This window comes from Porites lutea, chromosome 3 (genome assembly GCF_958299795.1).
Source record: "Porites lutea chromosome 3, jaPorLute2.1, whole genome shotgun sequence".
Classification (NCBI taxonomy): Eukaryota; Metazoa; Cnidaria; class Anthozoa; order Scleractinia; family Poritidae; genus Porites; species Porites lutea.
This window is the reverse complement of record NC_133203.1, coordinates 43,104,595-43,119,987: the sequence shown is the minus strand read 5'-3', so window position 1 is coordinate 43,119,987 and position 15,393 is coordinate 43,104,595. Positions and strand designations below refer to the sequence as shown.

The window sequence follows — 15,393 nt, the reverse complement described above, 5'->3', positions numbered from 1 at the left end:
ATTTGTCTAAGACAGCCTGGGAACAAGCACATGTTTTCCTTCCTCTCTCTATGGCGCAATCGTATCAAATTTTGTTTGCTGTCGTGGAGAACGATATTGAAAATTCCTGTTAAAATTTTGGGGGGAAGACGAGAAGAATGCCTTCAGAAGCGGCAAAGAAACGTCAAGCAAAAAAGAAAGCCGCAGCTCAAGCAAGAGGAAAGCCGAAACCTGCGGCAGAAACAACAGAAAATGATGTAGAAGATTCGCGAGGGACGGAAAATGGCGCCGTCAAGTTGGATTTGTCGAGTCGTTCCTGTACCGGCGTTTTGGCTTCACACTTCCAGTCTCGAGATTTGAAGATCGAAAACTTTTCGATAACTTTCCACGGTGTTGAACTCTTAACAGATACAAAATTGGAGTTAAATTGTGGTCGCAGATATGGTTTATTGGGCCTTAATGGTTGTGGTAAGTAGATTCGAATTTCGAATACAAACGTGTCTTAATAATAAAGTGATTTTACTTTATATAAACATTCTCAAATTATTTTTACACGGAAAATTTCTTAATTTTTTAAATGTTTCTAGTCTTGTAGAATAAGGATGTACGTGTAAACGTCTCTGTAGAGAACAATGATGTATTATACTTGTCCACTAGCTTCCTGTTAGTCCAAAAAAAATTTTTGAGGGAACTTTTTTCCCTCCGAGCTTGTTAAGCTGAATTTATTATAGACCGAACGAATTAAACTAAATTCTTTCCCTTAACTTCAGCTTACTTTTAATTTCCTCTCTTTTAAAGCGTAGGGGTTTCGATCCATAAACGAAAGAACTTTGTTCTCGATTTGTACGTACTAACTTACAATATAATGACCAAAATAACCTTTAGCACTGTGTTTACTTAGAATATCAAAATAAAATTGCTTACGTACGTAAGCTTACATATTATAAGACGTATAGTATGTTTTCTCATTCACCTGTAGGATTTTCCTAGCTTTCCACCACAGAATTTTTATTTTATATTTACAGTCGACTCCTGATAACTTGAATCTTCCAGGGAAATTGCAAAAAGTTAGAGTTATCAGGAGTTCGAGCTGTTGGGAGTTCAAAGTAAATACAACCATAAAATTAATGAGGAAATGGCATGGGAAAGGAATGCTAGTTTCATCAACACTTCACTTCAAAGGCAGCAAGAGATAATTATATTTAGAAAAAGGAATTAAGCAACAAAGCTTGATCAATAGACAGGGCTAGATAAAAGTACAGAAAAGACTGATGAAAAAAGACACAGAATACACGGTTGTTTTGAAATAAATTCAATGTTTCAGACTGCAGTGCACTGTTTTTTTGTTGTTGTTTTTTTTTTCATGCACTTTTAGCATAACCTCGAGCTGTTGAGGGTAAAATTATACAGAAATGACCTGAAGGGAAACAAAAGTTACCTCGAGTTAGCGGGAGGTTCGAGCCACCAAGGGTAAAATTACAGTAAATGTATGAAGGAAATCCAGGGGAAATCGATTTTGGTTCAAGTTAACATGTTTTTCAAGTTGCAAGGGTTCGAGTTATTGGGTGGCAACTGTATGTAAAAAGAAAATATAATTATGGTTGTGGGTGTTAAGCATGGTAAATACATGTATCATTTTGACCTTTACATGCATGATATGTTGCCTTTAAAGATTGGTTTTCATGGCATGCCGCTCTTTGCTATTTTCTAAATACCATTGCCTTTGCTATCAGTTTTGGACTGATTTGTTATTTTTCTGTGTAGGTAAATCAACTATGCTTGAAACAATAGGCAACAGAGATATCCCAATTCCTTCCCACATTGACATTTTTCATCTCAAAAATGAGATAGAAGCATCTGATAAGACAGCTCTTCAATGCGTCATGGAGGTTGATGAGGAGAGGATGAGGCTGGAAGCAGAGGCCGCTGAACTCACAAAACTTGGAGATGAAGGAAGTGAGAGGTATCAATGCATGTTTATTGCTAACATTATCAGCTTCTTAAAAGATAAGCACTCACCGTCCTACTAATGTTGTATTTTAATGTGTATTAGGTTTATTTTGGTTCATTTAGGCTGCTGCCAAAGAAAATGTTTTGGAAGCTCTGTGGGGCTCCTTAAATAAAAAGTTAGGAGCCCATAGATCGATAAACTTTAATAAGTAAGCAGATCCTTGAAACTCAATTCAGGGGTCTCAAAACTCGATTTGTTTGAGTTTCGAGACGTGTGAATCGACTTTTAAGTCTACAATTATATGTTTTTGATAATAAAAGACAACAATCATTCCCTCTGATATGATGAAAACACTCTTAGTCTTCTGTTAAATTCTTTTGGTTTTAAAGCAAACATAATCATAGCTAGTAGATCAGAAATCTTTCTAGGCTTTTTTCCAGTACATCTCCCATGGTGCATCCCTTTATCTGTAGAGCTATAAGGAAGATTTTAAAAGAGCCATGTGTACTGGTTGTGGTAAGAAAATAAAGATTGAAGTGACTGTGAGGAAAGATCAACATTACTGTGGTGTCATGTCTTAAGGGCTGTACCTGTGATTTCAAGTTGCCAGGTACTGTATGCACTAAGTAGGCAAGGAAATGAACAGTAAGGAGGTTCTTTTGTTTCTTTTTCCGTTTGTTTCCTGTGAAAGTAGCTGAGGGTCTTAATAAGAGTAACCAGAGAACCTACCCGGCCTTAATGCAGGGTGCAAAGAAAGTAGGTTTTACAGCTTGCCATTTAGGCAAGTTGTTGCTAGTATGTACGAGCCCAAGAGTTTTTTAAGTAGCCCCAAGAAATTTTTGATGATCAGCATTGATTACAGTTCTTCTGTAATTTGAATTTCCCCAAAAACTTCACTTCCCCTTCAGGCAAGTAAAGAACAGAATTCACTAGCCCGATTGCAAAATCCAGTAGCCCCGGGCTATCAGACACGACTTTCTTTGCACGCTGCCAAGGCCCTAGAGTGACAGCCCTGTATTATGGTACTTAAATCATTATTTCTTGCAGGTTATTAGATGTCTTTGAAAGACTTGACGAGCTTGATGCAGACAAGGCCGAGACCCGAGGTGCTGAAATCCTGAGTGGTTTAGGCTTTACTCCGTTAATGCAACAGACTAAAACCAAAGATTTCTCTGGAGGTTGGCGCATGAGAATCGCATTAGCAAGAGCCCTGTTTGTAAAACCAACTCTTCTGTTATTGGATGAACCCACAAATCACTTGGACTTGGATGCTTGTGTTTGGTTGGAAGAGGAGCTGAAAAGGTCTGATGGTTTAATTTTATTTGTCATCTGTGTTGTTGCAAATAAAATTGTTACAAATTCTAGGGAATTCCATCATGTCAACCCACTTAATTTCTCCAGCTCAACAGGTTAGGGCATAATAAGTGTGTTTAACAACCTCTCTACATGTAGCTGTTTATGTGACAAACTTCCCAAACAATCCTCACTCCATAGCCTGGTGACCCACAAGTATGATACCCTTGAAATACCATTGTTTTAAACAGCTGCTGGTCAACAATCATTTATTCTTAGACCTGTTAACATCTGCAACAACTAAGATGACAACAAGTTAATTAACAAAACTGAATTATGGATCAGTTTCTTTCGGAGCAGTGATTTTAGTGTAATATATTTTTTTGAGCTGATCATGTAAATAGTGACTGAAAAGCCCCAAGGGGAGCTACTATTAAAGTATCAAGCTATCTATAAGCTTTAAAGGGTACCATTACTGTATTGCAAAGTTTGATGGATGATTTGCTGATAGTCTTCTCATCTTTTATCTGCATGGCTGCATCATCGAAAGTGCTTTTCTTCTTTGTGGTTCTTTGCAGTTACAAGAGGATATTAGTGATGATTTCTCACTCTCAGGATTTTCTTAATGGTGTGTGCACAAATATCATTCACATGCACAAGGGAAAGCTTGTGTATTATGGGGTGAGCAAAAATCATTCTCAGTGACTATTTAATTTCAGCCATAATGTCATCTGTTAGTGTGCCAGTTTAAATATTCTGCCCATTTTCTTGTCAGATCTTGTATAATTTTTATTATCTCAACTGTAAATAAATCAAATGCGGGTCAGAGAACTTTTTATTACCACATGGTGCACGTCTGGAACAATCTAGATAGTACTCTTAAAACCTCAAAATCAATTTCTTCTTTAAAATTTTACCTGAAAAATAAATTGATTACTGACTATTTAAGAAGCGTGTAATTGTGGTATAAAATTATACTGGGTATTTTATTTTTAACTTTAAAATAATTATGCATGTTACAAGTATAGCTTGTAGTGATAGGATTTTATTATATAACTAACTTTTAAATAGACATGTTTTATTGTATTTTTTTACTGCATTCTTTCCTTTTTAGTTGAATTGTAAACCCTTTTTTTAAATTTATTTGTTTTGCAAATTTGTCACTAAAAAGCCCCACCAGGGGAGTGTCAATAAACTGTTGTATGGTAACTGTGCTAAATGAGCTAAAGTAATTGAATCTTTCCCTTTAGTACAGCCACATTGTGTACAAATCTAAGCTATGCCCATATTACTTGTTAAGTTGTGATTGCTATCTTTTACTGAAGGGTAATTATGATTCCTACGTCAAGACAAGAGCAGAAATTGAGGAGAACCAGATGAAACAGTATGCCCGAGAACAAGATCAAATCAAACACATGAAGGTGAGTGTTGCATGTAATCAGCATTATTTTCCCTGCAGAAGCCAAACAGAAGGTTATGAAACTAAAGCACTATCAAAATCATAAGTTTAATCTTGTTTTTTTTTTTTACTTATTTATTACAACTTTTTGACTGCCGCAATGGTTGGACATTATTCTGTCCGATACCATCCTGTCAATACAACCAAATTGTCATGGCCTAATATGGGGCTTTGCCATTGCTGACTAGTTCCAGGGCTCAAAATTAAAAAAATCCTCAGGTCGCCTTTTGGCAACCAACTGGAGAAATATGGTCACCAGATGCAAATTTTTAATCACCAGTAATATAATCATAATATAAATGACGAAGCTCATAGTATGGGGTGATCCATCAGACTTGATTGTTTGAAAATATCGTGAACAGAAGTTAATATGAATTTCGAGGTAAACTGGCTTTAACTTTACTCTTTTAATTTAAATCTAAATCATAGAGAAATCTGGTCACCAAAGTGGCAACTAAACCAGAATTTTTAGTTGCCAAGGAGAAAATGCTTGTGGTATTGCAGGGAACCATATCAGCGGCAATTTCGAGCCCTGAGTTCATTTTGTTGATAATGCCAGTTACGTGTCCTTCTTCGCTATGGAACTAGAAAAATTACTTAAGCATGACAAAATCTCAGCTTTGTGCCTAATAGTATTTGTCTTCCAAGCACTGTATCAAACATTATAAACAGCAAGAATGAACTTTGAAAAATATCAATTGTCAGTTTAACAAGTTTTTTTAAACTCATGCCTCCTTTTGTATTTAACATACCCTCTTTCCACGTTTCACTCAGTTTGGCCGCATTTCCCACTGTTTGAAGTTTGATAAATTTGACAACACAGCTCGCTTAGAAGGGACTTTAAGATACCAAAATGGCAACAGTAGGGGTGTCATTAAGAGGCGGGATTGCCCCCGGCTACTTTCATAGGAAAATAAAAGAAAAATAGAACCAAAAGAAACCCCTAGCTGTTTGATTCTTTGCCTACTTGTTGTATTTACCCTGCAACTAGCAATCTTAGTGACAACCCTTCAACGACAATCAGACAAGCACATTTCACTGCCAAGTCTCGTTTGTAAGCAAAGTTCTTCTTATTTGCTCTTATTATTGTGTTCTTGGGCATTCCTTTAAACTCAACTGTCATGAGAATTCATTTAAGCAAAGCTTGGCAACTTTACAATTACCGTAAAATTTCGAAAATAAGCCCCGGGGCTTATATTTTTCAAAGGACTTTTTTGAGGGGTTTATATTTGGAGGGGCTTATACATGGAGGGGCTTATTTTCGGAATTTTACGGTATTTCAAAATTAGGCTTGGTGGAAGTGAAATTTGCTTGCCCGATGTAAACATGCATTATAATATTAGTGCTATCATTATTGCCAAAAATGTTTTCCCAGGGATACAATATAACAGATTTGTTTTATTGGTCATCACAGGACTACATTGCTAGGTTTGGTCACGGAAGTGCCAAGCTGGCAAGGCAAGCACAAAGTAAAGAAAAAGTCCTGAGTAAAATGGTGGCTAATGGACTCACAGAGAAGGTCGCAAGGGACAAGGTAAGAACATTTCCATACCAACTATTTTTTTACTCCATAAACCCTAATATCAAAATTTCAATTCTCATCGGTTGCCTCCAGGTACCAGAAATTTTGATGAGAAGTTGTTTTAGTGTCATTAAAATTCATCTTACGGGATCATTTCCTTAATTTTCATGACTACACTGTTTTATAAAGCAAAGATATTACAAGTCAGATGAAATTCAATGCTGATCATCTTAGGGTTTAAAAGTTTAGGTTAAAGGAGTTTTTGCACAAGAAAATTTGTTTTGTAAATTGCAACGCACAACATGTACATACAGATGAGACAAGTCCTGAGATGTTGCTTGCAGGCTAGTGTTTCACGTGATATTATGTTTCCCTCACCTCATACATGTAACTTGTTTCTCATTGAAAGTATCTGTTGTTTTAAGTGAAATCTGTTTAATACCATCTTGTACAAAGTAAAACATCAGCCCACGGTAACACTCAACTCAAGCCCTTCAACATTTCATTGGCATTTTGGTAAATCTTTGGCATTATTATTATGGGTCAATTTAGCTTTCTGGGAAACTGCCCACCTACCCCTTCCCTAAGCTAACATTAACACTTAATACTTCTCGCTTAGGGCAAAATGATGGCTTAGGGGAGGGGTAGGTGGGGGTTTTCCCAGAAACCTATATTGATCCCTAAAATCAATGGGTGAAATCCTTCCATGTGGCTTGTCCGTAAAGTAGGTATTTTTTAATAGTTAAATGTGCTTTATACATGTACACAAAGGATGCAGAGGTAACAAAATCACTGGAAATTATATTCAATTTAGAAGTTTTCAACCTGGGTTGATTCTTAATTTCCTTTGTTCTTAGCCCCAACTCTTGAACAATTTGGACAAGGAGACAAAGGAAATAGAGAATCAACCTCGCTTAAAAAATGTTAACTTGACCTGTAACATGTAGATAGGACAATAATTGCACGATGATGTCATTTTACTACAACTACCAGAATCCTTGAGTTTGTTGTTTTCTTGTGCAAATTAATTAAGGCTATTGTTCTTTAATCCTCGGCGGGATTGACAACTTTAAATAACAAAGCAAAACCAAAATGAATTCTGGTAGTTGCAGTCAAATATCGTCATCGTGCAATTGTCCTATTGTTAGGAGAAAATTGATGTCAGTCACCCTTGGGACCTTAAGGGTTAATGGCCAGTCAGAGGTTAAATGATTCAGTTCAGAAACTAATTAGTAAACTTGTTCTGTAATAATTTTTTATTACTATTTACCCAGGTTCTAACATTCTATTTCCCTGACTGTGGAAAACTTGCGCCACCTGTTGTCCAGGTTCAGGCAATGAGCTTTAAATATGGAAAAGATAAGGTTATACTCATTTATATTGATGTAAAACTTCTATATTTCCTTAGTTTTATTTATTTTGTACTTAGACTTTGTATATTCTGAATCTTATCCTTTTTGTAATTTTAATTTAGATAGAGGGCCACAAGTTTACTAGTTTCTGTAACTATTCTGTGCTACCCTCTTTAAATAAAGTGTATTATTATTATTATTATTATTTATTTATTATTATTATTATTATCATTATAGTTCTTTTAGTTGCTTTGAGCAAACACTGTGCATGTCACATTCTTATCGCATTGTGTTCCTGTGATCACCTTCTCTGCATTTATTTCTTCATCCCATAGTTCAAATTTATGAAATTCATGTAATTTACTTATCATAATAATTTAATATTATTGAGAAAAACACTCAGCAAATGCCCTGCTTTGTCTACAAGGGTATATGCTGAAGTTATTTAACTGTAATACTAGGAATCACAATGTTGCTAAATGTACAGTGCCTTAATTGGTATATTTTAAAATGTCATTCTGTACAGATTTGAGTGCTTTTGAATTGCTGAAGTGAGTGCACTGTCTAATAATACTGAAAATATACATGAACCTAAATATTGTTAACCTTGTAAAACCTTTTTTCTGTTTTATTGGTTGAACTCAAAGTCATCTCTTTAGAACTGTTCATTCCCAAACTGATCTGTAGCATTTTATTCTCTATTTAGCCTGCAATATATGATAATCTGGACTTTGGAATTGACTTGGAGTCCAGAGTGGCTTTGGTGGGTCCCAATGGAGCTGGCAAGTCCACACTATTGAAACTGCTTGATGGAACACTGACACCTTCTGATGGGCTTATACGAAGGCATAATCACCTCAAAATATGCCGTTACCACCAGGTTTGATCAACCACAAATATGAGCTTACAACTAACTCAATCACAGGGCTGTGCTCTAGCGGAGCATGGTGGCCCCTGGCACCAAACATTTTGTTCTCAGTCAACTAGAAAATCTTAGCTTTTTCATACAAATCATATGCTGGGCACCCTAGATTTTACAGTCATTTCAGAGCTCTCTCTGAACAGTTTTACTTAAAGCATAGCCTTGAATCACATCACAGAATAATAAATAACTGAAGCTATTGCAAGGCGTAGAAAAACACAAAAAATGATAAAAGGTTATTTAAAGTGCTAAGTTGTCATTCAATGTCTAAACTATTCGGGCTTAGCCCTTCATCAGTGGATTGCTATTGGTTTTGTCACTGCCGAGACATGTTTGTTAAAATGAATACATATACACTGTAAGCCCAAGTCTTAAAGAAAATGAAAGTTGCGGCTGTTACGTAGCTAGGAGAGAAAAGAGGCACATTTCTTGCCATTTCCCTTGCTTAATATTACTGTAGAAGTTAATGCCTTGCACCATATTGTCAATGATGGGGCAACATGTGACTAAGGAAAAATAATGGTAGTCTTTACACTAGAGCCTAAATAAGCTAAAAAGTATTGACAAGACAAGTAAATTTTAAATTCTTCAAGTAAAAAGAAGCTTCACACACAACCTATCTTTTTTACTTCAGGTTAACTTAAGGCTATTTTCCCACGCAACATAATAAGATTGATTGACATGCTTTGCCCTTCTAAAAAGCTCAAGAAAAAGCAAGGTCGCAAAGTTGGTTTTAAGGATGGTTTTCAAGTCACTTGAAACTTTTCTTCAATCGTTTCAACTTTCCGACCTTAATGAAATGCAGAGTAAAAGAACTTGAGATTTTTCTTTGGCCTTTACACACATATCTTCGGTTAACCCATTCACTCCTGGAGATTTTGCTGAAAAACGCATTTTGAAGCTAGTTGACTGGTTTTCTGGTCACTGTCGTGCTATAAAGAGCTAAAACTTACCACAAACCGGTTTACAGGTTGTACACTTTGCGGCCTTCTGATCCAGATGCAAAATATCAGCTTGCGAAGTTCGGGCATGCGCAGAAAGCAAAATTTCGAGATAGTTTTTGGGTTTTAAAGTGACAGTCAGCAGTCTTGACTTTTACTTTTCGCTTTCTCTCCTCCCTTCTTTTTTCGCTTTTCTTGCCTCATTTTTTTTTTCTCTTGCTGGGCATTTAGTAGGCTTCAATTTGGTGGGAAGAGTTTTTAGGAAAGCTTTTAGGATCTTAGGATTAGGTGAAAGGAAAGGTAGGTGGGTAATGGAACAAGATTTTCATGGAGATTTTCAGGTCAATGTCACGTGGTTTTTTGCTTCTTTCTCCGGTGTCCTTGACTGAATTGTGCTCATTCTGGTATGGTTTGAAAGATCTCTTCACTCTGCACAAGTTAGCGAAGAAAGTTGTCCTTGACCGTTAAAACTGATGACGTCACAAAGGGTAGAAAGGACCTGGATCCGCACGGGCGGTTACGGGTGGTTCAGGGGTGAATGGGTTAAGTAAAACATAGCAGCTTATAAGTCTTATGTAACGGCCTGGTGCAGGAGCCCATCAAATTTGATGGGCTCCTGCCTGGTGTAAAGACTACCAATATCATTAGTTTTAAAATGCTCTACTTCTGATGAGTTACCATAGTTAGGTGGAGGATTTTTTAAGCCAATCAAATGCACTAAAAAATAACAATTTATTACCAAGCAACTAAATATCATGCTTCAATAATATGACCATTTTTTTCTGGAATTTCTGGCAGCATCTCCAAGACATGTTGGAGCTGGACCAGTCAGCACTAGAATTCATGATGAAATGTTTTCCTCACATAAAGGAGGTAGAGGACATGAGGAAATCAATAGGAAGATATGGACTGACTGGTAAACAACAGGTGTGTACAGGGTAATATAGATAGATATGGACTGACTGGTAAACAACAGGTGTGTACAGGGTAATATAGACAGATATGGACTAACTGGTAAACAACAGGTGTGTACAATGTAATATAGATAGATATGGACTCACTGGTAAACAACAGGTGTGTACAGGGTAATATAGATAGATATGGACTGACTGGTAAACAACAGGTGTGTACAGGGTAATATAGATAGATATGGACTGACTGGTAAACAACAGATGTGTACAGGGTAATATAGATAGATATGGACTGACTGGTGAACAACAGGTGTGTACAGGGTAATATAGATAGATATTGACTGACTGGTAAACAACAAGTGTGTACAGGGTAATATTAGTGAGTTTAAGCAACAGAACGTTAGAAAGAAGAGGATGGCAAAGTGCTTGTGTGAGACGAACGTGACAGGGCTATTTCATGCATGTTATCCTCAGTTAACATTAATGTTTTGTGGTCTTTGCTAAAACATCTGTTTAAGGAAAGTGAAGTTTGGCGTAAAGTTATTTCAAGCAAAATTATTGTCACACTTGTCATACAAGGTTTACTGTCTTCTTTCCTCTCCTGTCCTGTTGCATAAGTTCATCATTAACAAGGAGGAAAGAAGATGGTACTTGGTTCTGGAAATAATAACAAAGATGTAATGAGAATGCCACTATCATCCATGGGAAAAAGAGGAAAATAGAATGTAAGGCCATGAATTTGATCCCCTTCTGCACCTACAGGGGTTTTTCATTATTCATTCTCTTTATATGTCTAGGTGCCTGTTGTTTTATGGCCAAGCTCTAAAAATTTTGTTAATCTGTCACTTCGATGAAGCTTTCTTGATTGCTGTTCCTGTTAGTAAACTGGACATGAATGTAAAGCGAGTATCTCATGGATTAGTTTTTGACCAATTCCTCGGTGGTCGGGTTCAATTCCTGTTGATGACGTGAAACTGTCCTCTCTTTCCAATACTAATTGTAGATTGATAAACACTGCATCTTTGTGTGGTTTATGGTGGCTGCATTGTTATTACAGGCGCATTGCACTATGATGAACTTTTTGTCATATCCTTTTCTCGGTTTTAATGCAATGGCTATGAAACTTTGAGAAGAACTACAGCCATCATTCAGCAATAATATGAAATTATCTGATTTTTTTCCCTGACATTTATTTGGAATACTTACTATGTCAATAAAAGCTGATACCAGAAATTTCAGTAAAAAATGTCAGCAAAATTTTACACTAGATGTGATAAAATGAGACATTGCCAAACGATAGCTGTAGTACTTAAGTTTTAATAGCCATCAGATTAAAACCAAATTAAAAATAGAGCCACCTTGAATGAGAGCTTACAGCTACAGTTTACTACAAGCTGTCCCTGAGGATTTAGGCAAGCATGCAAACAATCAATGGCTCTCCCTTTTTTTTGTCTGCCTGTTCAGTTTTTTTCCATAGGACTGAAGTTTCCTTCCCTGAATTATAACTTACAGTCACACTAGTAAAGTTTCTGTGTGCTTAGGGGGAAGGGGAGGGGAGGAAGAGTAGGAATTGTTCTTTGTAGTCATCTGCCCTTTGAACAGAGATGCTAAACCTGTCATTAATGTTAAGTGGCATTTAAATGCAAACATAAGTTGCACACATGAAACCCAAGTAAAAATGCCAGCACAGAGAGCCCAAAATACATGCACTTAATTTTCAAGGTCACTTTGACTTCTGATGACTTGAAAGGTAATGTCACCAATACAGGCGTATTATCGTTGGCGTCTGAACCTGCTACCTTGTAAATTCTAACTTGTGCTTTATTTTAATTGAAAACAGATCTGTCCGATGCAGAACTTATCCGATGGTCAGCGCTGTCGTGTGGTGTTTGCATGGTTAGCCTTCCAGGCACCTCATCTCTTGTTACTTGATGAACCTACAAATCATTTGGATATGGAGACGATTGACGCACTGGCTGATGCCATCAATGACTTTGAAGGAGGACTGGTGCTTGTTAGTCACGATTTCAGGCTGATCAATCAGGTGAAAATAATTATAAACTGTTCACTGGTTCAATGCGCTGTTATGTGTACAATACGTTTTGATCGCATAATCGTCTCAAAACTTGGTGAATAGATCACGTTTTTAGCTTGTAAGTTTTGTTTCCCCGTTTCAGTCTACGAGATAGTACCCCAGAGAACTGTTTCTCTCAAATGTCGTCCTATGCATCCGCGTACATATGTTGCATAATTTCTGAGAAGACAAAAGGCAAATTCCCTGAACATAGATTTTGTACCATTTATACGAGCAGTTCGCAGCTTATGTAAGCCGCCGCTTATTTTCTCGCATAAACGGCCCTAATGTGTCTGTTGCAGTAATAAGTATGCATAGCAGTTAAAAATAGGGACCTTAACATCCGTTGACGGCGACGACAACAAGGAAGTGAAAACAACAACTTTTCACGTACAGCACGCTTTTTTGTACATTTCTTTGTTGTCGCTGCACGACTACGACTTGAAAATGCCTATTTTCACGTTTTATGGAGGACGTAAACGATAGACGACGAAATTTTATTTCTCTTTCCGAACTTGGGAATTGTTCTCAGGAGGGTTAGCGTGCATTTGACGAAGGAAGAGTGAGTTACAATAATCGCAAAGAAGATTGAAAGAGCGCGACTTTTTCGCTGCCGTCGCTGTCCTTTCATGTTAAGGTCCCTAATATTACCAACAAAAATGCTGTACACTCCATCAGCTTTCCCAAATGTAAGATTTTTGCTGCGTTCATTTTCCCTAGGTTGCAAAAGAAATTTGGATCTGCGAGAAAAAGACTATCACTCCATGGAAGGGAGATATTTTATCATACAAGGAGGAGCTGAAGAAGAAAGTGACCAAAAAACACAAAGCGTAATCTATTTATTTTTACTTAAGGACAATAATTGCTATTATTATTTGGAGTAGTCTATACATTGTAACCTAGCTGCTGTTAGAAACTCTGGAAGGCTGTATGAATATTATTAGAGCTAAAACGTGTGTTGAAAACACGTTATTAGTGACTTAAAGCAGAGAGTTGTTTGAGCGATGCACTTCAACCGGAACTGGACTTTGTGCCTTCTTGGGCAGCGGTTTCGCCCAAATTTTCCGGCGAATCGTCTCTTTAGAATGAAGGAAGTTGGTACTACAAATTTGGTAGAGTCAAGGCATATTATAAGGCAAAGGTTGTCGTGCGTCGCTGAAAAATGCCTTTGTTTAAACTCCCTATTACTTCTCACAGTTGACTTAGTACAGCCGAAAGAAAGACAACTGATAGGGGACACTGCCTTGTTACCTTTAAACAGTCCCAAATAACTGACACATTTGTGGACCTTTTTTCGTAATTTTATTAACTTTACATGCAAGTACTCCCTTGGAATTGTCACTGTGCCGCGGTTGAGCATGTTATGAGCAGTAGGCCACTTCCAAGTTCCAAAAACCCTCACTTTCAAAATGAGGCCAAGTGCACAACCTTCCTTGTGAAAATGAGTTTTATTTGCATGAGAATGAAAAATCATCTCCATATCAAAGGCTGAGTGCTCCACTGGTCTGACGGAGTATCCAATGTACAAACCTTCATCACACTAGAGTTTTCCTTTGATTCTTAACGTATGAAAACAAGATGAAGCGAATCCTGTCTTCTGATTGGCCGCCTTCCGCATTGGTGCCGCAAGAAAAAGTTCTCCTTTTGACCTTATTATATATCCTTTATTAACCATGCTTGTTCGATCAAGATGGCGGGATATTTGCCTCGCTTTTTTTGCGTTTTGATTGACCTTGACTTTGTCTCGCTCCTACCCTGTGCGCCAGAGGCTTTTCATGCGCGGTTTCCGGTTTCGGTCAAGTCTTGAAAAGTGACCCGCGCGAAAAGCATGCGTTGTTGATAAGCGTGATGGCTGGGTATTTGCCAAGGTTTTTTTGCGTTTTCATGGACCGAGACACCCTGGGTACCAGAGGTTTATTCTTGCGTGCGACGACGAGCTTCGTCGGACGTGGCCCGAGGACACGAGCGGCAAAGCCGCGAGAGAAAACAACGTGGTACCCAGGGTATCTCGGTCTATGAAAACGCAAAAAATAACTTAGCCAATATCCAGCCATCATGCTTGTCAACACGCATGCTTTTCGCACAGGTCACTTTTTAAGACGTGACCGAAACCGGAAACCGCGCATGAAAAGCCTCTGGTCCAGGGTAGGACCTAGACGAAGTCAAGGTCAATCAAAACGCTAAAAAAAGCGAGGCCAATATCCAGCCATCACGCTTGGTCAACAATGCATGTTTTAATTTCGTATCTCACTTTTAATAAATTTATTTGTTACAATGAATTCTAACGTAATGTATATTGTTCTGGGTTTATTTTACCAAATAATTTGAATGTGCGCAGAAAGTTATTGTGGTATGTGAATTCCATATCAATTTTACTCCACGTGTAATGAATATATTTATTGCAATAAATGATTTCATGATGTAATATTTGTTTTAACTCTTCTAAGCTGATAACGTCAGCTGTTCTTTCACCATTCTAACTGTCTTACCAACTCGCTAGAACAGTCTTAATCCCTCCACATAGGTGCAATTATGATCAATTTAATATGGTGAAGTCGTCCGCATAATTATGATACGTTAAAGAGGAGCCACTTAATCTCAGGTCGATTAGAAAAAAAAACATAAGGGCGTTTAAGATGTCACGAAAGCGACAACAAAGAGAACATCAAAAAAGCACGCAACTGTATACGGGTTTAGAATCGCAAATCAACAGCTCTGCAAGTGCGGTACACTTTTTGTTTAATTTCCTTGCCGTCACTACACGACTACGACGTGAAATTGCCAAATTTCACAAACAAACGACTAATTTCTCTTTTGAAATTGGATATTCTTAAGAGTTCGCCTACATTTAACAAAGAACGCGAATAGATAATCGCCTCGAAGTTTTGAAGAAAGCAAAGTCACTTTTTAAGTGACTCTTTCGCCTTCGTCGCCGTCATGGTATTTTGAACTCCCTATTATTTTATTATTTTGGTAGGGATCACCGACA

General features: G+C 37.4%; 1 protein-coding gene across 1 annotated transcript; it reads left to right on the top strand.

Moving 5' to 3' along the window:
* The first annotated feature begins 53 nt into the window (after positions 1–53).
* Positions 54–14,829, top strand: LOC140931186 (ATP-binding cassette sub-family F member 2-like). The gene is made up of 11 exons (XM_073380949.1): positions 54–447; positions 1,744–1,942; positions 2,978–3,232; positions 3,802–3,904; positions 4,549–4,644; positions 6,097–6,216; positions 7,479–7,568; positions 8,263–8,436; positions 10,218–10,346; positions 12,171–12,374; positions 13,125–14,829. The coding sequence occupies exons 1-11, from the start codon at positions 138–140 to the stop codon at positions 13,236–13,238; spliced, it is 1,794 nt and encodes a 597-aa protein (XP_073237050.1). The 5' UTR covers positions 54–137; the 3' UTR covers positions 13,239–14,829.
* The last annotated feature ends 564 nt before the right edge of the window (positions 14,830–15,393 follow it).

What these genes read in the sequence shown, in the direction of transcription:
- LOC140931186 (XM_073380949.1), top strand. Translation starts at nt 138, where the DNA reads ATGCCTTCAGAAGCGGCAAAGAAACGTCAAGCAAAAAAGAAAGCCGCA. An exon ending in GAAAGCTTGTGTATTATGGG is followed by an intron (nt 3,905 to 4,548) that starts GTGAGCAAAAAT and finishes CTTTTACTGAAG; the next exon opens with GGTAATTATGATTCCTACGT. An exon ending in TTAAATATGGAAAAGATAAG is followed by an intron (nt 7,569 to 8,262) that starts GTTATACTCATT and finishes TTCTCTATTTAG; the next exon opens with CCTGCAATATATGATAATCT.